Below are 26,746 nucleotides of genomic sequence, written 5' to 3' on the forward strand. Positions count from 1 at the left end.
AGGATGAGATTCCTCATTAGCTCTGACCATAGAAATATAGAAAAATAATTCCACTGTGGGGAGAGTGATGCTAAATGACATCCAAACACCAGGGCATGAAAAGGTGTCAGTCTTTATCCAAGTATTTTATGCATTTTTAAAGCACACGAATGAATATGTCTAAATATTTATTGCTTAAGGTGCCTTTCTTTGATATCAAAAGCAGTGTGCATAAATTCCTCATTTTACATGATAGGTTTCATTATCTCTCCATCTGTAATCCACACCTCCTGCTAAGAGGGACAGAACCACAATGCTCATTAGGACTCTCTCTTTAGAGGAAGCCGGGTGAAAAAGCTCTAGTCTTTTATGCTAGAGCAGAAGGTGAAAATGTTACCAGATGAACAATTCTTTCCAGCAGTGCTTTGGCTAGTCTCACCCTGTAATTGAAAATGCATTGTAAGCAATCAAGCCCCATTATTTCCCACCCAGGAATCTTTACTTTTCAGCCTCTCGCTCATCCAAAGACATCCTTGCTGAGGAGAGGTGCAGGAAAGACGGACAACATGAATAATTAAAATAGAGGTTGAGTTTCCATTTGCTACTGAAAAGAAATGGTTTGCACAAAAATAGAATGAAACAGGGCATCAGAGATGCTCCAGAAGGATGGCTGTTATTTCTGGTGGCATTTTTGCCCTCCAGGAGGATTGTTCATGACAGGGATATGGAGGTATTTGGTTTAGAATGGCAACCTATCATAGCACTACTTGGAAACATTTTGGTGAGGGTAACACTAGAGAGATGTGTTTGGCAAAGGTAGGAACTGCTAACGAGTAGCAGCTAACTAATGAATGGGGATCTGCAGTGTGCACACCTGAGAATTATCCCACGGAAAAGCACACATTCCACAAAATATTATCTCAGTGACAAAGACAAGTACTCGGGAATAATGAAATTGAAAAATTAAGGTTGATTCAGTTTTTAATGCAGTTGTGCTATTAAATGGTACCAACTACTGAGTTTTCATGGCTTTCTTCTGAATTCAATATTACGGTTGGACAGTGCTCTTCTGTTCAGTACTTTGTTTTCTTCTGCTGTTCAATCTTTTTTACTTTTTTTTCACATTAAGCAAGTCTTCTTTTGAAGAGAAGATTAATTTTCTCAGAACGCTTACCATCCCAGCCTCATATTTTTGCAGATATTATTAAATTTATTTTCATGAACCACTCAGAGCCAAGTGGTCTGTTATCACCTTCCTTTTAGAGATGCAGTCGTGAGGCACTGAGATTACAAAAGTCTTATTTTGAGTAATTAAACTGTGAGAGATTTTAGAGAACTTGACTTCTCAGTGTGCAGAGAATTACAAAACACACAAAGCATGACCAGCATTACTTTATTTGTATCGAGGGTTCAGCACACCTATACATCAGAGGTTGAAAAAACTTCATTAATCTAATGTATGACTATACCACTGGCAAGACTAGAGTCCAGTTTTCCAAACCAGCATTTTTCTGCCTGACCTTGTCATTTTCTGTAACCTTCACTTGATACCTTCACATCTTTCAACACCCGAAACATGTAAAGCAAGTGTTCTGCAGGCACCTCTTCTTCACAGAAAACAAGCCCAGAATATTTGCAAGTGATATAGTGACTTTAACATATTGACATGGGAATGTGGGACATGGGAATCATGGGAAGAAATAAATAAAAGGGTATGTGGCTTTGCAATTACAGCCTGTCTCCTAATGCATTGGTATGAGAGGACTGAACAAAGAGCAAATAAGCAGCATCAGCTCTCTTTTGCTCTTTTTGATTGCTCTCATACAATAACATCCCTTTTCTGTACTTCATACACAGTAAAGTACTTCCTATACTTTTTTCACACAGGTCTCTAATGGAAGGGGAAGAGAGTCCATCACCAATTAAGATCTCGTGTCATCAGCAATGTGGTAACTCCAGGCTCTTTTAGACTCTGCTACTGCCAGCAAGGGAATGGCCGATCTCCGCAGCAAAGGCTCAGGCACGGGGAGTGCCTGGAGGTACAGCTAGCATGACACAGGGTATTGGACACTCTGTACGGCAGACTGGTAGACTGCAGTTGTTAATCTAAATAAGGAGCTTATTAATCTTCAGTGTATGCATATTCTTCCACTGAATGTTGTTCTTCGCTCTATAAATGACTGATGACCGACGATTTCACTTAAGAGCCGAAATGCCAGGGACCATAGCTCAGGACAGCAACTATGGAGTGTTTTGATGATGTGACCTCAAAACATCTATTATTCCCACATGGCAAACTAAATCAGGGCTGCCCCAGCCAGCTCAAGATGAATGGGTGTGATGCTGAGCAGCAACCTGCATTCCACACCACTTTCACTTTGAAAATGACCGCCAAATACCAGCGGGCCAAGGTCAAGTGAAAACAACTGCAAAACCCTCGTAATTTCCCCTTTCGAGCAAACAGCTCAGGATGAGCACGTTGATTTTCGGCACTGGCGCCGTCGTTCTGCTTATGCACCACGCGGGTAAAGCGCAGATCACCTTGGCTTGTGGTGAGAAGCTGGGGCAGCACAAACCTTCACGCACTTGTTTCCCTCGTCAGCGACTGCATGTTGGGACGAGGGACGTTCTCCGCCCCACACCGCTCCGGCTCCGGCTCCGGCTCCGGCTCCGGCTCCGGCTCCGGCTCCGGCTCCGGCTCCGCCTCCGCCTCCGCCTCCGCCTCCCCGCTCCGCCTCCCCGCTCCAGGACCGCTTCCTGGGCTTCCTGCGCGCCGCCCCGCCCCGCCCAGGACGTGCACGGCGCGGCCATGGCGGCTGTGGACATCCGAGGTAGGCCCGGGGCGAGGGCGGCTCTCGGGGCTCGCTCCCCGGGGCTCCGGGGCCCTGCCCGCCGGCCTGGGCTCGGCTCCGCCCGCGGCGCAGAGTCCTCCGCGGGGCGGCCGCAGGAGGGGGTCGGTGTGGTGGTGTGCCGGTCCTTGGAAGCTGGAACGGCCGGGCGGAAAAGCTGCCCAAAAAGCTGGTTTCTTGGATGTGCGGGCAGGCTGGGAACGTGTGCTCAGGGCCGCCTGGGGAAAACAAGCTTCCTTCTGGTAGACTCTGCCTTTTCAGGGTGGATAAGGAGGTCCTGCGGTGAGATGGCGACGTAAGGAAACAGCTAAAAAAGAGAGTTTCAGCTCTGAAGTGTGGGGAAAGTGGGAAGCGCTGGCGTGTGTGTGGGACTTGCACAGGACCAGCGCAGCGAGTGAGGCTGGTAATCTTAAGAGCAGCTCAGGTGGATGTGGTGAGGCAGGCCAGGTGTTAGGAAAGCCGGGAAAAGAAAGCTGAAGTAACAAAAAACAAGAAACATTTGGGTGAGAAGTCAGGGATATGAATAAAAAGAGATTATGTTTTGAAGAAGAAGTGATATTTGAATAAAGTATTAAAGAAGACTTATGTTCTAAACAAAGTAGAAGTTAAATTGCTGTGAAGAATTGGAACTTTGAGAGAAGAAGTGGGGGCTCAGAGGCCACAGGAAAGTAGGTTATTTTTCTCCATGAGAGTGTCTGAACAGACTAACATCAGAAGCCTGTGTGGTGGAGTCTCAGAGAACGAACATGAGCAGATATTTAAGGAAATTTCACGAAGGGTCAATTTTGATAATGCCACAATTTCTGCTTTTTTGTCTTCAAATTCTTAATGATTATGTGTAGACCTGTGTGGTTTTTTGACTGCCTTTTTTGAGATTACAGGAAGGAACTATGTGAACAATTAATGGAGGGGTGCTGTATTGAGTTATTAGCTGATGCGAGAACCTTCTGTCTTACTCCAGATCTTTTAAGCTCCCTCGACGTCGTTTATCTAATACAGTTCAATATATTAAGTAGATTTTGAGGTATACTTCTATTTTTCATCTACTGTCAGTGGGTTAACCCTGGCTGGATGCCAGGTGCCCACCAAAGCCACTCTATCGCTCCCTTCCTCAACCGGACAGGGGAGAGAGAATATAATGAAAGGCTTGTGGGTTGAGATCAGGACAGAGATGAAATCACTCACCAGTTGCTGTCACGAGCAAAACAGACTCAGTTTGGGGAAATTAATTGAATTTATAACCAATTATATCAGAGGAGGATAATGAGAAATAAAACCAAATCTTAAAAACACCTCTTCTCCACCATTCCCTTCTTCTGGGCTTAACTTCACTCCAGAATTCTCTACCTTCTCTCCCCCAAGCAGCAAAGGTGGACAGGGAATGGGGTTGTGATCAGTTCACATGTGTTGGCACTGCCACTCTGTCCTCCTCAGCAGGAGAACTCTTCACAGTCTTCAACTGCTCCACAGTGGGATCCCTCCCACAGGAGACAGTCCTCCATGAATTTCTCCGAAGCTGTTGTCCCAAAACAGGTTTTTTCACCTGGTACAAGAAGCCCATCCACACAACAGAGTTGAGGTATCTGATTTATTGCTCTTCAATCCTGTACCAGCCTATACTCCTAAGAACAAGGCTTCTTTACAGGTATTAAATTCCTATTGAAACCCTAAGCAGCCATCAGTACTACTTCCAGGATGTCATTTTCAGGTTTCTCTGAGGTCTGGTTAATTGGTAAGCAGATCTGAGCTTTCCATGTCTTTTTCTGTGAGATGCATAGCTGTACACAGTTTTCAAAAGAAGCTTCTTGAGCGTTTAGCTTGCAGGGTAAGTCTTATCCTAACAATGGAAGGGGACATTCTGGCATATAGAAGTTCATGCGTAGGTTTAGTATGTCCACTTGGGACACTCCATGAGTTACAGGAATGGCCATAAAACCCTTTTTCCCATTGCCCCAACGATCAGTATCATAACTTTACTAAGCAGGCCCTTGCATCTGGTTATTACTGAATGTGTGCCTCTGCTGTTGATCAGAAATTTATTGTTTCATTCTCTGGTTGTACTGGAGCTAGGAAGTCTGCTAGGGATGCTGGGATGTTTTCCACCAGTCCCCTCCTCTCATTGTCAGAAATGATGTTTACATCTAATTGTCCCTTCCTGCCTACAAAGAGCACGTTGGTTCAGGCCAAAGGGTGGGAGCTCTTTCAGACCCCAGCCCCCCCTGCCTATTGCTCTCCTTTCACCTTCTTTAGAACCATTCTCCTTCACAGTAAAAATGTATTCATTATAGCCTGCATAACTCCCCCAATTAGGGTTATTAGTCAACATGATAGTTTCCAAAAGCTGATATGTTCCAGTAAAACAGGTTTAAGCCTAGCCACTTTGGTTATATATTTAAAAAATGAATGGGACTCAGATAAGGGGTAAAGCTGATAATAATATTCCCTGAATTTGGGGAAGAGAAGGGTTAGAAATTAAGGTAGAATGCTGGATGGTCAATGGGTTCACCTATCAAAAGGCATCCCAGATTTCTCTGCATGACACATCAAAACTAGTAGTGAAAAATCCAAAATTTTGCACCTCTGAAAAATGAATTGTTGGTGTAATTGTACTGTGTATCCCTTTGGGCCTACCATAATGTGGGTCTATCATTTAAATTCAAAATAGATACTACTGAAACTAAAACAACTGCATTTTCACCAATCCAAGAGTATTAGAATATTTTATCTCCACAAATTTTGGAAATGTGTGGTCTAAAGTACAGGTCATGACGAAATTCTGTTTAATCCATCTTGGTCTCTGAAATTGGCGGAATTAATAATGCAGATTAGTATTCTGCACTTAAACCAACCTGCTCAAAATTTTTGGGTACCTTCTGGCAGGATGGTTAGCTTGGTCACTGTAGTGGTTTGGTCTAATGCTAACCTATGACAGTCACACAGGCAGTTCCTCAGTTTTCCAGAATGACTGAGACCTTTGCAGCCCCCAGAGCTGGGTCAGGATGGACAAGTGCCCATTGTCACAGAGAGCATGGCCTCTGACCTGCCTACCCTCTGGGCCAACTTTGGCACTACTTTGCCCAGGTGAACATGACCTGGCAGCTCTGCAGGGCCTGGCAACTCATGGGGCTGCTTGGCATGGCTTGTATTGCTCTCGGCATCAGGAGAAATGTGAACAAAATGCTCCAGCATGGGTCCCCCACAGGGTCACAAGTCCTGCCAGCAAACCTGCTTCAGCTTGGGTTCCTCTGTCCAAGGGACCAGAAGTCCTGTCAGGAGCCTGCACCAGCGTGGCTTCCCACTGGTCACAGCCTCCTTTGGGCATCCACCTGCCCCAGTGTGGGGTCCTCCAGGAGCTGCAGGTGGATCTCTGCTCCATTGTGGATCTCCATGGGCTGCAGGGGCACAGCCTCCTTACTGTGGTCTGTGCTTGGATCTGTAGGACATGGGGAAGCTTCCAGCAGCTTCTCACAGAAGCCACTCCTGTAACCCCCCCTACCAAACCCAATACCCTGTTAGGCTACTTTACTGTTCCTCTTGGTTTGTCAAAGCCTAGTGCTGGGCTACCTGGCTGACAAGGCCAGGTTCAACACGTTGTGTGAATTACTCTTCTTTTTTTGCCATGGCTTGCTGGCTTGTCTTCCAAATTGTCTTGAAAATCATGACAGATTGGCAGTATTGTCACAAGCACTTTACTTTTGCATCTGTGATGCAAATTCCACAAGAAATGCTTTGCACAAGATGTCCTATTTTTGAAAGGAACAGGGAAGCAGGAACACCATCCTTTCTTTCTCATACCCAAAATAAACAGTACACCCTTCAATATAACAGGCATGTCAGGTTCATGGTTTGTTTTATTCTTCCTCCCCCTTTTTCCAAGAATAGTTAAGAGAACGATCTTGCTAGTTATAAAGGCTATTATAAATACTGGCACTAAGCAGCTGTGGATAATTGAGTCTTAGAGTCCAACTTTATATTCCATTTTATGATACATTTATCAGTCTATATACAGCACGATAGCTATATTATCTTTCTAAAGCTTGTCTGACATTCTTCTGAGAATGCAGGTGTTATTAATCATACAAACAAGGAAAGTTTGTATTTGAAATATAAAGTGAGAGTTTATTATGAGAAGAATGCAAGCCCTTAAGATTTTAAGATTCTTTTGAAAGGAGAGCTCTTAGGGGTTTGAGTGGCATTTGGAATAAACAGCTCTACCACGTGCTTAATAATGGATCTTAGTGCAGTGTTTCTGAAATTTCCTTTTCTATAGTGAGGAGAGAGGATAGTCTATGTGAGATAACATGACTATCTCTAGAGTTCTCCCTCCCTTTCCCTGCCCCGCCTGAAACAGTTAGGCTGGAAATTCTGAGATTAGCAAGGAAAAATGGTTTACGTGTAACTATTTCTGTTGCATTTTTCCTGGTTTGCTAGGCAGGTAGTGTTACTTTATTAACACTTCCTCCGAGGGGCTGCTAATAGTATATGAGCTCACATTTTTGAAACTGATGCAGTGATCCTTGAGCATGCTGAATTGTCACAGAAGTAAAATATTCTCAGTGGAATGATAAGTGTGAGTTCTGGGTATGTATATAATGCATGAGCTTTAGGGAGTGGTTCCCATGAGGAGGGAATTTCAGTTCTTCAGTCTTCAGTGACTTCTCATCACTTACGGGTTTTTTTAATCTAAACAATGCATGTCTCTTCCTGCTTTCTTGTGTCTTGGAAATTCTGTTTGCTGCTCCTGCGATTTCAAATGGATGAATTTCAGGGTGTTTTTCAAGGTTCCTCCTGGATCTCCAGTGTTAGCAAATTTGTTGACTATGGAACTGGTTGTTGACGCTGTGCCTGAGGAACATCACTTTGCTGCAGTGTGATAATAAAATGCAGGGACTTTAATTCATATTTCCCTAAATCTATAAGAATTTAACTGGCCTATAATGACTTGCAGGTTATAAAGTGTGTTTCATTTAAAAAGCTTACTTTTTTAATATAATTGTTAGTGTTCGGTAGTTAGATTTCTGTAATATCCACTGAGTTATGGAACAAGTAATTTGCTGGAGGCAATTTGGCAGATTAATTTTATAGTCTGGATAGAATGTCTTGTTCAAGACTACTGGGAAACATCTGCCCAAAAATAGCATCTTTGTGTTGTTGTTTCTTGGGTCTTTTTTTTTTTTCTTTCTTGTGTACTGCTAAGAGAACTGCAGAAGCTTAAAGGTTATCAATTATTATTTGAACTCTGTGAAATACTTCTTTAATTTTAACTGGTGTGTTTGACTCTGTGTTCCACCTCCTTTCTCTGCTATAATCATTAACTGGTGGCAATTTAGTCTCTTATGTATTTGTAGTGTTTTTGACTGCGTTGGTACTCAGTGTAGATTTATTTTCCCAGATAATCTGTTGGGAATTTCCTGGGTTGACAGCTCCTGGATTCCAATATTAAACAATGGGAGTGTGTTGGACTATTTCTCAGAGCGAAGTAACCCATTCTATGACCGAACATGTAACAATGAAGTTGTCAAAATGCAGCGGATGACCCTGGACCATTTGAAGTAAGTTGTAATTTACAGCTGGTTCCTGTGCAGTATCCCTTGGCCCTCCATTCAGAGGCTTTGGCGATTAAATGGAAGCATGCTGGAAACCTCGTTCTCTTTGGTGCTTTTTAGTCCCACCACTTTTGGAAAGCCCAGCTTTTTTGGTATTTGGAGGTTTTCTACTTCTTCGTATGCCATCTCAAGGAAGCATTAAGCATGAAGGATTCTGTGTATCTTTTGAGATTCCAGTAAATCACCCTTTAGATATTTCTCTGAAATAGAAAAGCTGTCTTCTCTCATCCTCCCAGCTCAACAGAACCTGAGTAACATAACGTAGTTAAATGCTTTTCTGTGGTGAATAGGGTTTACATTAGGGGATACTTTGAGTTCATAAATAGTTTGTATTTCCATGTACTGCTGGCTATGTGCCATAATTAGTACATAATTCCTCCGAAGAGCTGGCTTTTTAGTATGGATAATAAGAGTAGTGAGTGTTGTAAATAAACTGATCACATATGGTTGTGTAATGAGATTGCATGTGCAAGTTAACTTTCTTTTCAGTTCCCCATCTGCTACACTGAGCACAAGTGAGTTGTTTGAGAACTATTTAAAGACTCTACAATATGACAGGGAGTTTGAAGCAGAGCTAGAAGTTCATTGATAAAGTAATTTGTGCTCAGATGTGGTTGCAGAGAGACTTTTACATCAGACACACAGATGATCACATCATACACCAGTTCTTTGTTGCTGTATTTAAATGACATGATGATAGATTGTTACCTTTCTTGCTATTTATCTGTTGCTAATATGTTCTACTTGTGTTGTGTCAGGTTGTTATAACTCCCTTTGTCTATGCACCTAGGGTTTGATAGTTAGCTCAGGAAATCCTTTGCCTTTATTTACTGCACATTATAAAGAAAAGCTTTCAAAGCATCAGAACTTTGTTGCTTTACTGCCGGCCCCTTTGCTCACTCTTCACATCCTGCAGATGTTACTTCAAGGAAGATACTTACTCTGGTTGCTTCTTTTTCAGCCAGATGGTTGGAGTGGAGTACATCCTTCTTCATGCTCAAGAGCCCATTCTGTTCATTATCCGAAAGCAGCAAAGGCAATCTCCAACACAAGGTATAATCACTCAGTTCTTTCCCCTGTTGAGAAGCCTGATCAGTCAGTTGTTTTTAGCAGTTCCTAATTTGTGTCTAAGCACTTCTGTTGCCCTTTTCCTGTCTTTATCTCCAGTCTAACTGGGAGGGTATGAGGCCTTGTGGTGGGGAGATCCTGTCTCCAGCAGCTCCCTGCAGTGTGCCAGCAGCAGGGAGTGCCATCTTGTGGGGAATTGGGAACAGCAGATGAGAGTGATGCCCTGTGCTACATTTTCCTGCAGGAAATTGCTAATAGCGTTCATTCCATGTCATATTTATCTGTTAGGCTATGCAAGAGTGTCCATTTCTTGTTGCGATGGAATCTTGTGATAACAGCACCACTCCTTCTTAGAGTGTCACTGATCACCTTTCCAGTTTTTAAATCAAATACCTTAGCTTTTTTTTCCCATCTGCATGCAATTGGCTTCATTATTCCTTTTTAACCTTGAATTTGTTTATGTGTGTGTGATTAAACAAATATGTAGCCACGTTTCAATAGTTATTGGACTGTCTTACCTGTTTATTGCATGTTCATATAAAATAATTAAGGTTATTTCAGAGTAAGCTTTGTAGGAAAGAAAGGCAGGATTAGTGCTAGTTATTTCTTAACTTTTTTTTAGGGATTTAGGCTGTGCATATGCATTTTGGTCTTGTACAGGAATTTGCCTTGTCTGGTAATGTTTCTTATTTGCTTATATCAGATAACGATCCCTTTATATTGCAGTTCCATATTGAGAAAACATACATGATTGATTCTTTAATATGTTATTTGAATTATTTCTTTATTAGAGATTTTGAACATAGCTTCTAAAAGTTGAGTATGGAATAATCATGTAGCCCTTAATTTCTGGTTTTAACACCTTTCAGATCAAGACTGGAGTCAGAGCTTCCACAGTATGTGTGTTTAGACTTATGCTGTAAGGCAGATGTATGTTTGGTGGAACCTAACTGAGACTTGTTTGGTAACATTTTTCCCACCGTGACTGTAAAGTTTGTGCTGGGTACCTTGATTGAGTTGCATAGTTCCCTAGCTCAGATGTTACCATGTGTTTTATTTTATCAGGGTACAAATATTAGTATATTTGAGACATGGGAATGGGGATGTAAAACTGAAATTTAATGAGTTCATAGCTAGTGTAGAACACTTAAATACAACTGATGCGGGCCTGTCTTATGACTTCTGTGTGGTTTTAAAACAGATGTATTTATGTTTGAAATTCTTTAAGACAACTTTTTGCCTGTTTGAAGTGATATTAGAAAATCTTTGATTAGAGAGAGTTACCTGTCTAGGAAGGTAGGCCCTGGTACAGAGCTGTGAGACAGTAAAACTGCTGTTCCGTGTCTTGCTCCATTTGCAAGGAAGTGCATCCTTTTTCTTTAGAGGAGAAGTGGGTACTGGCTGTAATATGCACCCAGCTGTCTGGGACCGCTAATTTAGGCAGGTGTCCAAGCTTCATAAAATGCAAGTACTAGTTGAATTGTTAGTACAGATGGAGGAACTGGAACACACGTGTGCACAGGTAAGATCCTTAGGAATGTGAAGCTTAGAGCATTGCTATGGTTTCTCAATTGAACAATGTTTGGCAGAGTTACAGAGGCAACTGTCGTGTTCTCTGCACTGCAGCTCTAATGAACAAGAATTTTTGATTGGTCAGTAGAGGTTCCAAATCTGATTTAGCAAATGCTTTTGGAAGGTAGTCTTTTCTTGGCAGAATGTTGCTAATTTAGAAAAGCATGCTCTGTGTGTGCTTAACTCCATTTGGTCTGGGAAATCTAGCTGAGAGGACTGTACAAGTTAGAGAAAGCTGAGTCCAGAAGAATGAGATCTTACATTATTGTGGGTTTCTACTGGTAGCCAAGGCTAGTGGAATTACTTCCAGAGCAGTTCACTTGACTGGTAGTAGCTCTAGTGTAGCTCTGAAAAGCCCAGTTCTGTGAGGCCAGTCATTTGCTTGCAGTAGGACAGGAATTTAAAGCTCATGCTTTTCTATCTGTAAAGCAGACCTCTGTTTTTCTCTTCTTATCAGTCTGTGCCTAAGGTGCAAATAAAGCACCTTGAAGGAAAAGATGAAGAAGAGAAAGTTTTGTGATAGAGCGAGTATTGCAATTTCTCCTGCTACGACTGAAATTCAGCAACAAATACACAGTCTTCAGCCAGAGCTTTAAATTGATCCTGCATTTTTCTTCTTTTCCTTCCCACAGTTATGCCACTGGCTGACTACTATATTATAGCTGGAGTGATTTATCAAGCACCTGACTTAGGGTCTGTCATTAACTCCAGAGTTGTAAGTGTTCTGTGCATTTGATGTATACTGGTTTATATCTCTTTTTACTTTTGGTTGTCCCCCAGGCTGTTTAAATCTCTCCTTCACTATTTTGAGGAAAGATCTTGTGTAGTGACGGTGCAGTAACTTAAACCGAATGCCACTGGTTAATATCATGTGCGTCCCACATGAAAATGCAAGATCCTGGAGACTGCAGTATTGCCCAAACACTAGGATGCATTGTTTAAGGATGAAGGACCAGAGTAACTGAAGCTACACAACTGGCAAAACAGCATGAAGTTTGAATAATCAAAAGAAAAATTATTTGACAAATACATATGAAATAGTAATTAAATACATAATCAGTGAAGCTTGCTTTGGAACATTAATGTTAAGCTAATGTAATATTTATTTTTAAATGAGGCTTATTTTTTAAGTTGATGTGGTAGCTCTTTTTAAATTGGATGCTCAAGTTTGATTCCTTCTGTTCTCGTAAACTACTGCTTTTGCAAGTTTTTCTGTGTCAGTTTAGAAAAGCACTTCAGAAGAGCCTTGTGAGAACCAGTTAAAGAAATTACATTCTCAGCCCAAAACTGGATGTTCCAAGTTCCCTTCCTAGAACAAAAATGAATATCGAATACTAATTTTAAAATACCTGCTTTCAAAAATTTATATTGTATTTTCTCCTTAAGTTCTGAACACTGCCTTACATTCTTGTTCTGAAAGCTCACCGCAGTGCATGGAATTCAGTCTGCTTTTGAAGAAGCTATGTCCTACTGTCGCTATCACCCATCCAAGGGCTACTGGTGGCACTTCAAAGATCAAGAAGAACGAGGTATGATTCCTAGATTCTCCTGCATACTTAGGGAGAGGAGAGGAATGTAGGGAAAAGCTTGATGCAATGCACAGTGATGGTGGAGAGGTGAGATGAATTGTCTGAAGGGTAAGTTAGGGCTCTCTACCAGATGAAAGGAATCTTGCCCTTCTATGCTGGTGGGAATGAACATCGAGGCATGGGTGGGAGATGAAAATGGTGAGCTGTGTGTCAACAAAGTGGGCAACTCTTCAACCCACTGGGGACCAAAACACATTTTCAGAAGCCAAACCAGTTTGTCAGGAGGTAAGAATCATCCTTAATCTGTCTTCCACAAAAAAAAGAAAAAACCAATATCAGTGAGAAAATAGAGGTGAAGTTCAGAGGAGAGACAAATACCAACATGTCACACAAGAAAGAGCTGCTAAGAGAAAATAAATTTTAATACATCTTTCTCTAATATATCTGTGACTTGCAGAGAAAACTAAACCAAAAGCCAAGAAGAAAGAAGAACCAAGCTCTATTTTCCAAAGACAACGGGTAGATGCTTTGCTTTTAGACCTAAGACAAAAGTTTCCACCCAGATTTGTTCAGGTATGACACTCAAAAGCTGCAACTTTTGCTGTAACTTAGAACTTAAAAGACAGTCATAAGTATTTGAACAGCTGAAACCGAATGGGAATTTCATGTATTCCTGCAATAGTAACACGGATTTGATAATAAATTTGACATGAAGGGTCACATTGGAGTGTAGGATCTCCCTTTGTAATCGCAGGAGTCTGTAAGACCTTGGCGAAATGATGAGAGTGAATTTTATTGTACACCTTCCTTATCTGATCACAGAGGGTTTGTTCTCAGCTATCAGATGTTGCTGCTGCTTCCAGTTTCCTGCTTTGTGAATTCAATCAAGCCATCACAGTATTTTGTTTTAGTTACTCCATTGTTCTGGAGACTCATTAGTTAGCATGGAAATTCTTGGCATTCTGTGAAGTTGTGATTACCTCTGGTTTTGGTAGCCATTTGTTCCACCAGGTCTTCTGCTTGGGAGTAAATGAAATTATGTTTACAGCATCCCACAAAAGTGCTCCTGAGATGCGGGAAAAACTGGCTAACTGCATATTTTTTGCTTTAGTGTTTTTCAGCTGTCAGAGGAAAAGCTGAATGTTATAAAATGTTAACTGGATTTTGTTTAAAGTGTATTGAGTGACCCATTCTACCCTCACCTCTTACATATAAGAGTGCATTGCTTGCATTTGCTTCCTAAATGAATAGCAGGAAGGGTTGAGAATTACAACTTTGATTCCACTGATGTGTTGTTTTTTTTTTTCTTCCCCCACAGCAAAAGCCCGGAGAAAAGCCTATCCCAGGTAAAACTGTAATATTCTAACAAGACTTAAAAAATAGGCCCTGTATGCAGTATCTTTCAGTTGCCATGTAAGCTCTTGTTGCTGCTACTGTGAGGTGGTTTGGAATTCTGGCATTGCTTAATTGTGCAAAGTAATGGATAAGAGTGAAGAATTTGAGTTGATCATAGGCAGCCTCCAAACAGGAAAGGCATGAACTGTATCACTTCAATCTATTCCACCTTCTAACCCATATAAGTATTAATTTACTCCCTGCTTATTCTTACACCTTTGAAATTAATGTTGCCCTTTTGACACTAACAATGTTTTCTAAATACTCTGAAGAGTACTTTAGGAGTGAAAATCAGAGGTTTAACTTTCTTTTGCTGTTACATCTTTAGTGGATCAAATCAAGAAGGAACCAGAACCGGCCCCTGAAGCTGTCAAGCCAGAGGAAAAAGAGACTGTAAAGAATACTCAGAGTGCTGGTGCTAAAGGACCACCCGAAAAACGAATGAGACTCCAGTGAAGGGAGAAGCTATTACATGTCTGGATTAGTCAGTACCTGGAAAACAGGAGATTCTTGCTCCCTTTTCTTTATATTTAAGCTCTTCCACTGAGACTGACAGTTCAGGGACTGAGATCCCTGTAACAGCTTTTTCTGTAGAAACCTCTCATGCAAGTGGTTAATGTCAGGATGTGAGCTGCCTCAAAGGAGGTGTTTTCAGTCTTCATCTTATTTTGAATATTGGCTTCTGAGAGTGGTTTTTACATGGACATAGTCAGCAGCCTCCTGAAATCTTTACAAACTCTTGCATCCTTTGTGTCTAGGCTTCCTATGTAAAAAGAAGAAACTTTTATATATAAAAAGGAATTGGAATTCCTGGCAAATAAAACTCCTGACTGCTGGAATGCCTTTCTTAAATGTATACTTTGTTAGTAGCAAATATGTCATGTGTGCTGGCTGCATTTTTTTTTTGCTTGGACATTGGAATATATTGTGTTCTATTTTGAGGAGGAGAAGTTAGGTTACCTGCCACAAATTTCTGTGCCTTTAGTGTGCTTGGGATGAAGATAAAAGATTTGATAAATGAACCCTCAAATCCATGTAGCTAGATGTCAGAATGCTATCTGGTTTCTAGATGTTCTTGGGCACTGATTTTACTTAGTGGTTAAGCTGATAGTTTATTATAGAAGTTCGTGTTTTTGGAGAGAGATTTATGACATAAAACAGGCTAAAATTTCTTGATGTTGCACACTCAGTGAAGCTGTTTATATTTCTAATTTTTCACTGTAACTCAAATATATCAATTACATCTCTTCCTCTGTGCTCCCAGCACTTCCTTGCTCCTTCATTAGACATGTGCCTTTTTGGAAGTGGGATGGTGGAAGAGAAACATCACTGACAGCTATACACTTTTTAAAGCATATTGCTTACATAAACCTTTTTTTTTTTTTCTCAGAAAAATTAGAAATCATCTATTGAAAAGAAATTACTATTAGGTTGGTTGTGTTTTTTCATTGAAGTAGTGGAGTGAACCTTGAAACAGGTTGTTTTCTTTCCACAACTGTTAATCGTGTTCATACAGTAAACTGTGGTAAGCAAGAAAAAGGTTTGTACATAGCAACCAAAATGTAGATAGTAAGAAAGACTAAAGTATGCTTAGATAGCTGTGTCAAATTTATTCTCAGGTTACAAGACACTTTTTCAGTAATTTAGCTCTCCAGTCAGAGCTGTTTATTATAGACTGATAGAAAGTTCCATGTAATTTTTGTCCTATAATCCAAAGCTGTAATGGTAAAAGATGTAAATACACCAATAGCTGTTCTCGGTTGATGCAGATACAGGTCTGAAATTCATGTATTCGTGTACTTGAGTCTGTATTAGGTTTATTTCATCCCTGGATCAGGTTTGAACAGCCGTTTCTCAAAATTCATATAAAAGTAGATAATAAGCTAGTGGGAACTATTAAATCAAGTGAAAATATAGAAAGCAGTTATGCTGGGATGCTCAAAACAAGACAATGTGGTGTGAATATACTTAGAAAAAAAGGGTGTTGGTTCTTTCTTGTATTAAAGAAATGCCTCTGACAACAAATAGTGGAAGAAGCACCAAAGCCATTGCCTCATCCACCCCCATGATGGAAAGCCAGGATTTCCAGAAATGAGACATGAATGGTGAGGAACCTCAGCAGTCCTTGCTGTTGGTGGTCAGAATAAAGTCCTTGGAAATGGCCATTAAAGGACCTGAGAACCTGTATGTAATTTGGAAAAACTTAAGCAAGAAAGATGACAGACTGCACTTAATGAAGATCTAGGGTGTTGGGTGTCGCTTGTGGGTGGGTTTTTTGGTGGGTGGTTGTTGTTGTTTTGGGGGGGGGTGAGGGTTTTTTGTTTGGTTGGGGTTTTTTTGTTTGTTTTGTTAGTTTTTTTTTTAATGGAGAAAAATTATCTACTCATGCACCAAGGAAATATTTAACACTACTAGCAGAAGAAAGGTAGCTTGCTTATTGCTGAAGACACATAGAGCTGTGGCCAACAATGGATGCTAGAACGTAGTATGAGCAAAATATTCTGAGTCACTGGACTTCACCTGAAATCAAGTGTGTTGTACAACTCAATGTCTGAAAAGGAGTTTCCCTAAAGTAGAAGGGTTTGAAGAAGGGCAATAAAATGAGTCAGAGTTTTCCTATTATGGCACTGGAAAGACAGATATTGAGTCTTTATAAAAACTGAATAGTGGAACAAGTAGGAAAGGAGCGAACTTGCTCTGTCTTGTAGTACAAGGATAGAGGGACAAGTAAATGAAACTGAATTGGAGTTACATTTAGACTGAACCATTATACTCCTCCATGCTCAGAATTTGAGCTGATCAGAGATAAGGGTGGAACTTCAAGGGGCAGACTGTCTTCACCTCTACATCTCTGAGCAGCCTTTTTGCCTTCTGCAGAAATACCTGGTGTTGGCTGGTGTCAAAGGGTGCTAAAGAGGTTGGATTCCTGGTCTGATCCCATCTGAGTTAAAGCACCAGCATCTAAGCTATTGAGAGGATGGAAAATGGCTTCCGTTCATGAAACAAGCATTTGAATGTGATAAGCCTTTTCCAGGGGAATGATCTTTCCCTGAGCAAGTTACATTATAAAGCAGTAAGGGATGTTACCTGTGTCGATTTCTTAGTAGCTGTCCAGTGCTGAAGGTTTGCCATATGAGGAACTGAAATATCTTCTGATCCTCTTACTTGCTGACCAGATACTCTAAAATAATTTTATTAGTTAAGCGAGCTATGACATTAACTTACTGAAGTGGCATTATGTCAGATATTACTGTTAAGATGTTAAGCAGATATCTTGTAGTCAGTAATGTTTTTCAGTGCATGAGAAGCCTTTTCTCTCTTGGTTTAGAACCTGACTGCAAAATCCAAAGTCCTTCCAAAGGACGTTCAGTATTTGTAAAGCTTGTAGGTGAAAGGGAAAGAAGCAAGCACTTGTCAATTTTGCTTCTGCATCACTTTCTTCTGTATAAAGGTGAGATTTGGTTGTACAAGAGAACTATCTCTACTTTTTGCTCTTAGATAATAACCACTCAGACTTCAAAAGGACTTTTCTTTGCCTAAATCATGAGGTAGCTGAAAACTACCTGGAACTCAAATAGAAACAGTTCTCCTCAGAACCTGAATGAACATGTAAATGTTTGTATACCCATGAACAGCTACGCATATTTGTATGTACATGTGTGTATATGTACACATGTGTGCAAAAATCCAGCCAGACTGTAGGAAGAGGAGCACTCTAGCTGCCTCAGTTTACTGTGTAAAGCTAATGGTGTCTCAGGTGCAGCAGAAATACTGTCTTTGTCATCTTTTCACTAAGTAAGGTCTGACCAGGCTATATGTTGCTCTCACACATTCCTCTTTGCCACTCTGCCTCCATACTTCATATTTTGGTAACCTTTTCCTAGCAAAGAAAGATGCCCTCTGGTCAGTCAGCACGTTTTGTTTGCCAGAGCAAGCTGTTCTTGGAGCAAGAAGGGCGTAGGCAAGAGGAGGGACAAGGCAAAGGGAATAGATTAGCTTCACTTTGAGAGGTGGAGGTCCCCTGTGAGAAAAAGGGTGAAGATGTGTTACACAAATAGACTGGCTTCACTGACCAACAGATGGTTTTTGAACAAAAGCTGATGTGATACACTTCTTCAAGGTTGTTTTCAATAATTTTTCAAGAGCAAATGAAATGGTAACTAGGCATTCAATGTTCAAGATAGGTTTTTTTTTTTCTTTGAGAGGAGAGTGAACTTTTGATGAAGTGTTGCTTTGGTCATGTAATCAAGCACAGAACAAACAAATGGTCTCTTGTGTGTCCTGTAGCCTAAAATGTGGATCATAGGTGGATGGGTAGTGGGGAGAAATTTTCCCAGTGGGATGAGTTATGATGTATTATTGATCTCTCAGCAGTCTAAAGGCTTCATTTCTTTCTGCCAGTAAATTTCAACCTATGGTCCACCAGGCTGCTGGTGTTTTGTGACCTGTTCCTAAAGACTCAAGGGAAGGCAAGTGAGAAAAACCTCTTGCTGGTAGGATTCAATTCCACAAGTTGTACCTTCATTTGAAATTCTAGGGAGCTACAAGGTTGAAAGAAAATTGAAAAACACTCATGAGAAAGCCAGTTGAAGTAGCTTCAGATTATGATATTTTTTCCTGCTCCACTGTAAGGTCAGTCATTTTTCCTTCCAACCTGTTCATTGTCATATAATGGGAATCTTTCCCTCCTTCCCCTTTGATCTTAACTTGGTCAAAATACAGAAATGCAAGGCACTGGTAACCTGAACACCAACAGTGTGATCCCTTTTCATGTAAGCTCGATGCTGAAGGACTTGCTTAGGTGCTGAACACAGTGTCACAAACTTGCATTGACACTTCCTCCCAAGAATCTGTCATGAGTTCAACTGTGGAACCTGAGTATTTTTTATGTTTATATTAAAAGAGAAAGAAAGTAGTAGGCAACTTCAGGTCAGGGGATGGTAGGGATGGTAAGATGACTCTTGCAGATTGGCAGAGTGATTTAGTAGGGTCTTTTGTATAATTTAAGGAGTGATCATACAGCAGAAACATGCATTTAAAAATAGCACTACAGACTGCATACAGATTATATAACAGGATTTTTCCATTATTGTGGTCTGGGTTATATTTATTTCAAAAGACATAATCTGACGTAGTTCACAGTACTGAAATGTAAAGCTGATAATCTAAAAGTAGTGGACAATCATTCAACAACTATCTGCACATAAAAGACTTCACAAGAAACAGTTTCTGTAATTTTAAAACTAATAAGAAAATTAATCTAAGGCTATAACAGGTTATGAGTTAGGATGGATATCTAGCAAGATCCTCCTATATGGATCCTAATAGAAGCAGGCATCCTGTATTCACTCCTTTAATCTGAGGTAGTGTATTACAAGGTGTATGCTGCTAATGCTGGCCATGCTTGCAAGGAATGAGCACGGTACCAAACCACAGAATCTGAGGCACCTTTGGACAATTGTTGGTAACCTCCACAGCTGTTAGTTAGGCCTGCCATGTGCCCATCGTAAGGTACCAGCCCACTCAGGACCCTGGGGCATGAGGCAGCAGAAGGATCTCTGAGCATTCTGCCAGCTTCTTCTTTCACTGCCCAGCCTCCTGAGGGGCAGTGCCTGTCTCAGGTAATTTGAAATGTTAAGTGCTGCTGCCTGTGCCAGGGTGATGGTCAGCACACAGAAGCTGGTGCCAAAAGGCAGGATTCCTGAGATCCATGTAGAAGGGTACACCTCCTGCAGCTGAGAAAGATGAGGGCCATAGCAGGTTGGACTTCATCCCAAATGTGCTTGTAGTGCTGAAAAGAAAGTTGTGAAGAGTTCCCAAAAGGTAACAGCTGTGTCTATGCTGAATCCCAGCGCCATGTGCCAAAAAACCAGCGTGTATAGCTGTGTTGCACAGGACATCCTGTCTTACCACAATCCAGATCACTGTCTTACGGTTGTGTCTTGATGAAGCTGTACTCCAAAACAGGGATGGCAGCCAAGCGGTAGATGTACCTGTAAGTGTTCTCTTTCCATTGCTATGCAATCACAAGACTTTAGAAAGGACATGATGTGGGAAAATGGCTGCTGCATAAGTGCTGTAATTAAGGTGCACTGTTGTAGGTACATAGCAGCTGTGGTGTAGATAGGCTTTTATACTCGGTACTATTAGTTAGCCTCTGTATTACAGAATGTAGTGGAAGTGAATTCCCCCCTGGTTCTACCCTTTTTCCTAGGGGGCGTAGTAGCTATAGTAAGGTACATGCTAAGGTCACCACAGGGAATATTTCTGTACTTTCTCATTGCAGACTCTAAGCCTTTCCAGATACGCTCTTGGACTAAAATAGCCTGTTTCTGATGTCCACTCACAAATGATCCTGTAATAAAAAGAGCAAAAAAAGCAAAAGCCAACCTTTTGAGATTTTAAAACAGTATTTCCCACTTGTGGTCTACCCAAATGATCCCTCTGCTCAACACAAACATCTGTGACAAGGAGTGTGAAGCTGAGCTGGGGGCTGGCCTCGCTATGTCTGCTCAGAAGGAGAAGGACCCCCATTAATTTGAACTGAAGGTTATTAAAAGCTGGGACCGTGTTTGGGGGAGGCTAATTTACTCGCTCCTCCTCACGAGAGCCTCTGTCCTGGCTCAAAGAGCAGGGTGGGCTGTGTGCGATGCGCCGCGGCCGCAGGTGCCGTTTCCCGGGGAGCGGGCGCCGCTCCCCCGCCGGCCCCGGCCCGGCCCGGCCCGGCCCGCACGGCGGCAGTTGAAGCCTCGGGGCGGTTCCGCCCGGGCTGGCCCCTTCCAGGTTCTATCCCCGCTCGCGCGGGGGCGGCCGGTGCCGGCGGCCGCGATGGGGGCACTGCCGGGGCTCCTGCTGCTGCTGCTGCTGGGCGTGGCGGGGTGCCCCGGGGCCCGGGGTACCCGGCCCGCGGAGCCGCGCGCCGCGTGGGTGACGGTGCCGCGGCAGCTGAGCCCCCGGGCCGGCGACGACGCCCCCGCCCTTTCCTACTGGCTGAACGTGGCGGGGCGGCCGCGGGTGCTGCGCCTGCAGCCCAGGAGGGGCCTGGTCTCCCGCCCCTTCACCCTGGTCACCTACGGCCGGGACGGGGCCCGCCGAGAGGAGCACCCCTTCGTGCGGGACAACTGCTTCTACCAGGGCGAGGTGCTGGGGAGCCCCGGCTCCCTGGTGGCCCTCAGCACCTGCGGCAGGGGCCTCCAGGGCGTGCTCTGGGTGGAGGATGATACCTACCAGATCGAGCCCGTCCCCAATGACCCGGCCTTTCGGCACATTCTCTACCGCATGGAGGAGGCCAACAGCCCCGAGGGACCCAGCTGCGGACTGACGCCAGAGGTGCTGCAGCAGCAAAAGGCTGTGCTGCCGTGGTTCAAGGCTCCCAAGGCAGAGGAGGAGAACGAAGGGCTGAAGGACTGGTGGACACACATCAGGTATGTGAAGATAGTAGTGGTCGTCGACAACGTGCGGTTTGTGAAGTCAGGCAGGAGCAAATCTGAAGTCTTGAAGCACGTCATGCAAGTCATCAATGTTGGGGACATTATGTACAAACAGCTTTCTGTCCGGCTGTTTCTTATAGGACTGGAGATCTGGACTGAAAGCAACTTTATAAACATTACTAACTCTATTCCCAAGGTACTTAGTGACTTTAACAGCTGGAGAAAGTCAAATCTGTACCATCGGATGTACCACGATGTTGCTCACTTATTTGCATTTCAGTGGTTTGGAAGCAGCCTGGGACTGGCATATATAGGGACAGTGTGTGATAGCCATTGGTCATCGGCTGTTATTTCCTTCACTGAGAAAAAGTTGTCCGCAATTTTTGTCACATTTGTCCATGAGCTGGGCCATAATCTTGGGATGAGCCATGATAAACCGGATTGTAAATGCAAACGCAAGACATGCATTATGTATGAAAACAATGCTGAAACTGATGCGTTCAGTGACTGCAGTTACAAACAGTACTTTGACCGGCTTGTAAGTGGTGCTGAGTGCCTTCGTCAACCACCAGCACCTGGCACTTTCTACCCCAAGACACGTGAATACTGTGGGAATAAGATAGTAGAAAGCGGAGAGCAATGTGACTGTGGTTCAGCAGCAAACTGCAGAAAGGATCCTTGTTGCCACGCAAACTGCACATTCACTGCAGGTTCGGTCTGTGCATCTGGAAAATGCTGCAAGTACTGTAAGGTCCTTCCAGCAGGAACACTCTGCAGAGCAAGTACTGGCACCTGTGACCTGCCAGAGTATTGCAATGGGATTTCCCCTCAGTGCCCACTGGATGTATACCTACAAGATGGAACCCCTTGCAAAAATGGTATTTATTGCTATCAAGGAAAATGTTCTTCCCACAGTAAACAGTGCCGGCATCTCTTTGGCAAACAAGCCAGGGTTGCTCCTTTAGATTGCTTCAAAGCAGTGAATACTCAGGGTGACCGGTTTGGGAATTGTGGTATTCGTGACAATATCCATTTTACAAAATGCAGTACTGAGAATATCTTATGTGGTAGGATTCAGTGTGAAAACATAGCCAAATTACCTTTCTTGCAGAACCATGTAACGCTAATCCAAACTCCTGTTCGAGATAAAAATTGTTGGGGTCTTGACTATCACATAGGGATGCCAAGAGCAGATGTGGGAGCTGTGGAAGATGGCACACCATGTGGTAGTGATATGCTTTGTATCAACAGGACATGTATGAGTGTATTAGTGCTGAACTACGACTGTAACATGACAAAGTGTCATAACAGAGGAGTGTGTAACAATCGTAAGAACTGTCACTGCAAGTATGGCTGGGCTCCTCCATACTGTGAATTGCAAGGATTTGGAGGTAGCATTGACAGTGGACCCCCTCCAGCCAGGAAGACTTCTCAGAGAGCAAAAGTAAGACTAACACTGTTTGGATTTTTTTCTTTGTGTATCCTTGGAGTAGCCCTTACCATCCATTATAAACAGGAAATAGAGGGATGGCTTATGAAGGTAAAAGCCCAATTCCATAGAACATTGCAGTTGTTTCAAAGACTGAAAAAACCAGAAGTTCCTAAAGAAAATGTGCCTGTCGGTGAGTCAAAGTCCACCAAAGATCAAAAAGCAGTAGCTTTGGAATCTCTTGAGGAAATCTCCCTTTAGCAGAGCCATCTGATAACTCATTAAAATAATTCAACAGATTCTGAACAGCTCTAATCTCATGTGATATCATTAAATGCAGAGTAAATGTTATCTCTCTTTATTTTCTTTTAAGTTAATAAATGCAGGCAGTAAGGCATGCTTTTCTTTGTACCCTGAGCTCTTAAATTGATGTAAACCGCAGGTATTGTGTTTATGCTTCATACCAACAGTTTAAAAATGCAAACTTCTTAAAACAGGTGTAGATAAATTCTTTACTTCAATTTCCTTATTTACCTAAGATTTTCTTCAGTTCAGTGAGAGAAATGTTTGTGAACATCTTCTGTCATTCATTAACAACCAAAAAGAAAAAATTGCACTTGCAGTCTCCACTGGGTTCCTTCCAAGCAAAACATTCTGTGTTTCTGTGATTTAATTCACATCTGTGACACACAAACAGGCAAGGAACAGGTATTGCAGTGAGATGCAGGGGTCTGTTTCACAAATGCTTCCCACTGTTTACAGGGAGCAGCCCTTCAGGAAGGAGGCAGATCATAGGGAACAGGGTCTTCCTTTTGTGAAAGAGTAGAGAAGGATTATCCAGATCATACCAGTAAGCATTACATTTCTGAACCATAATATATATGCCAGCAGTGTAGTGACACCAAATCTATCATTTCACAAGAACAAATTGTTTTTATTTTCTGGAAATTTTCCAGTGTCTTGACTGCTGACTGCTGCTGAGAAGTGCTGTGTATTTTACTGTTGTTAATAGGAGCTGTCTGTGAGGTTCCCCAAGTTAACTGAATTTCTAAAGTATTTGAAACTATTCTGCAAGTCTACCCCACCTAGAATTCCTGCAATATTTGATAGATGCTTTATCTGACTGTCTCAGGGGGTTTCTCTTGGTTTACTATGTGATTCTTTCTTCAGCTATGACTGAATGTGTCCTTGGAGCACTATGGAGTGCCACACAGAAGCATTGTAGTTTTCATTTTTAAAACACAACATGAAATATGTCTAACCTGTGAAAAATATGAGGGACATGGAAATACCATTCAATAAGTTTTATTTTTAATATTACAGCAGTAACTAGACATTTCTATCAGATCAGCATGAAGAAGAGTCTCTAGTCCAGATCACAGTGAAAACTTTTTTTAAAGGTGTTTCAGGGTTAAGGGCTATAATGCACTTGTCTGCTAACAAAAGAACTATTTGTATTTAGAAAGCAAAGAGCACACTTTCGTCAAACATTCTGTAAAGGTAGGATAAGTACCCTAACACTTGGGAACATTTGGGAGGAAAGATGTTGGTGACTCTACAAATTATGATGGTCAACTCTTGCTGCCTCCCAAATACATAATTTATGGTTTTAGAATATCCATTTTCCTGTATTTTTATATGTAATTCTTTTTTGTGTCCTTGTATTCAAAAAGGGCTGAGTACATTATGATGGGATGTGAAATACAAAGCATGTGATTCACAGTTTTTCACAGCTTTTTCTCTAAAGCAAATGGGTCCTTAAATAGTTATCTATGCTTGTCTGCAGAAACGAGATAACACAGTGTTTCTTTAGCAGGCTGTGCTTATTGCCATGATAAAACATGGATGGTTTTGATTAGATGATGAAAACTTAATCCTGTGTTTATGTCAAAAGGCAAGATAACTGCCCCTTGACAGACACCCCAGATTTATTCCTCATAACCAGAGACCTTCTTCAGAGAGTTTGGGGGAGTGGGAGGGCTATCCTCTGAGAAATAACAACTGCAATTCAGGTGTTGCAAACAAGGAATAGGTGACACACAAGACAGATGTGGATTAACAGAAAGATGGAGATAAAAAGTAAGAAAAGCACTTCAGGCAGCACCTTCCAACTATCTATGCACAACTAGTATCTACTAAGACTTAATTTTATTTTGCTTTTTAAATACAGAGAGAGTGGTGGAAGTTGCAGGTTGTCACCTGGATGGCCTGCCATTGTTGATCAATAGGATACGATAAATTGCCAGGTAGAGATCTATGCTGAGACAGAGAAACACCAGAGTCAGGGAATTCTTATTTACAGGCCTGCATACTGAAAAGACAGAGGTGTGAATGAAAGCACAGTTTAGGCTAGAAAGCTTACTTGCAAATGCACTTCTGGGAAAGGTAAAGTAATAAAATGCTGTAGTTTCCGTTTTTCTCTATGCTTAAAGATTGTTCTGAAAAAAACAGGACTTAATTGGGAGGAGGCTTTCAGTGAGCTTTGGATAGGAGTATTTCTGTACAATTTTCTCCCATTTCTTCTTGGGCCATATGAGCAAGACAAACATGTATCCCAACAAACCTAGTCTATGTTTTATAAAATGTGTGAGCTCCCTTGCTGAGGTTTTCTCCTTGAAAATATTGTTGTTTCTGATTTCAACACAGCAATGGAACACTTGATATTTCTGGTGGTTTGTTAGAAATGTCCCACTACTCTGAAGGTGCTGTGAAGGTGTAAGTCTAAGTTCAGTCCTAATCTTTCTGGTTTCCTTTTTTTTTTTTTCCCCCTCCTGGTTCTAACTGCATTTTAAAATGCTTAAAATGGATGCTAGAACTTGGTTAATGTGCAAGTCACTTGCACATGAAGAGGCAGCTTGCAGATGTTGCTGCACCGTCTCCCAAGAGATGTGGGTCAGTGCAGTATGTGAAATGGTGCTGGAGGAAATAAGAAGACACAACCTGGACAAGTGGAAGGTGTCCCTGCCCATGGCAGGGGGGGTTCGACCTAGATGATCTTAAAGGTCCCTTCCAGTCCAAACCATTCTCTGATTCTGTGAGATGGTCTGTGCCGGTGCAGTAAGGGTATTAAGTGTTAGGTAGCTGATAATACGTGGCAGGCCAGTCGTGGTAGGTGAAGCCTGGAGCTGCCTAGGACTAAATTACAACAATATATCCATGTTTCTTGTTTGAAATCTCTTCCTGACTAAAGAAGACTTTTAAAAACACTTAATATTGCAGTTAGATCAAGATAAAACTTGTGGTAACCACCAAGCACAAATAGGGATTTCATGTATGACAAACTGGTTTTGTTTTAAGCCAAGACTGTCGCCTCTAAAATACATTGAACTGCTGCTGAGGAACACTGTGTATCTTGAAGGAGTTTGCCAAGTACCTCGCAGCTGCTTGCTCACTCTCCTCCCACCCCTCCCAGTGGGACAGAGATTCAGAAAGAAAAGGTGAATCATGTGGGTTGAGACTGAAAAAACAGTTTAATAATTGGAACAAACTAAAATATTATAATAATGATAATAATGAGTGACAATAACAGAACCCAAGCGAAACAAGTGATGCACAGTACAATTGCTCACCACATGCTGCCCGATACCCAGCCCATCCCAGAATGTTTTTGGCCCCCTTACAGGTAACTCACCTAGCTGATATACTGGACATGACATTCTACGGTATGGAATATCCCTTTGTCCAGTTTAGGTCACCTGTCCTGGCCATGCTTCCTCCCAGCTTTTGTGCACTTCTTCACTGGCAGAATATGGAGACACTGAAAAGTCCTCAACTTAGGGCAAACACTACTTAGCAACAACAAAAAAGTCTATCACACGAGTCATGGTTTTGCTCATCATTGCAAGTGTAATTGGACCTTGAATGACTGTCTCCCACCTCTGAGGCAGGT

The 26,746-nt window shown here is 42.1% G+C and overlaps 2 protein-coding genes across 2 annotated transcripts; both read left to right on the plus strand.

Annotated features, from left to right (window-relative positions):
- Window positions 1-2,735: 2,735 nt before the first annotated feature.
- Window positions 2,736-15,781, plus strand: MED6 (mediator complex subunit 6). The gene is made up of 8 exons (XM_069017547.1): window positions 2,736-2,810; window positions 8,221-8,380; window positions 9,396-9,487; window positions 11,707-11,789; window positions 12,495-12,603; window positions 13,061-13,176; window positions 13,922-13,949; window positions 14,327-15,781. The coding sequence occupies exons 1-8, from the start codon at window positions 2,789-2,791 to the stop codon at window positions 14,452-14,454; spliced, it is 738 nt and encodes a 245-aa protein (XP_068873648.1). The 5' UTR covers window positions 2,736-2,788; the 3' UTR covers window positions 14,455-15,781.
- A 4,866-nt stretch (window positions 15,782-20,647) lies between these two features.
- LOC138110792 (disintegrin and metalloproteinase domain-containing protein 20-like) lies at window positions 20,648-23,406 on the plus strand. Its single transcript, XM_069015982.1, is given in 2 exon segments — window positions 20,648-20,704; window positions 20,707-23,406. Coding segments are annotated over 2 exon segments (2,469 nt in total). The 3' UTR covers window positions 23,119-23,406.
- The last annotated feature ends 3,340 nt before the right edge of the window (window positions 23,407-26,746 follow it).

This window comes from Aphelocoma coerulescens, chromosome 5, assembly GCF_041296385.1.
Source record: "Aphelocoma coerulescens isolate FSJ_1873_10779 chromosome 5, UR_Acoe_1.0, whole genome shotgun sequence".
Lineage (NCBI taxonomy): Eukaryota > Metazoa > Chordata > Aves > Passeriformes > Corvidae > Aphelocoma > Aphelocoma coerulescens.

What these genes read in the sequence shown, in the direction of transcription:
- MED6 (XM_069017547.1), top strand. Translation starts at nt 2,789, where the DNA reads ATGGCGGCTGTGGACATCCGAG. An exon ending in GGCGGCTGTGGACATCCGAG is followed by an intron (nt 2,811 to 8,220) that starts GTAGGCCCGGGG and finishes TTATTTTCCCAG; the next exon opens with ATAATCTGTTGGGAATTTCC. An exon ending in CAAAGATCAAGAAGAACGAG is followed by an intron (nt 12,604 to 13,060) that starts GTATGATTCCTA and finishes TGTGACTTGCAG; the next exon opens with AGAAAACTAAACCAAAAGCC.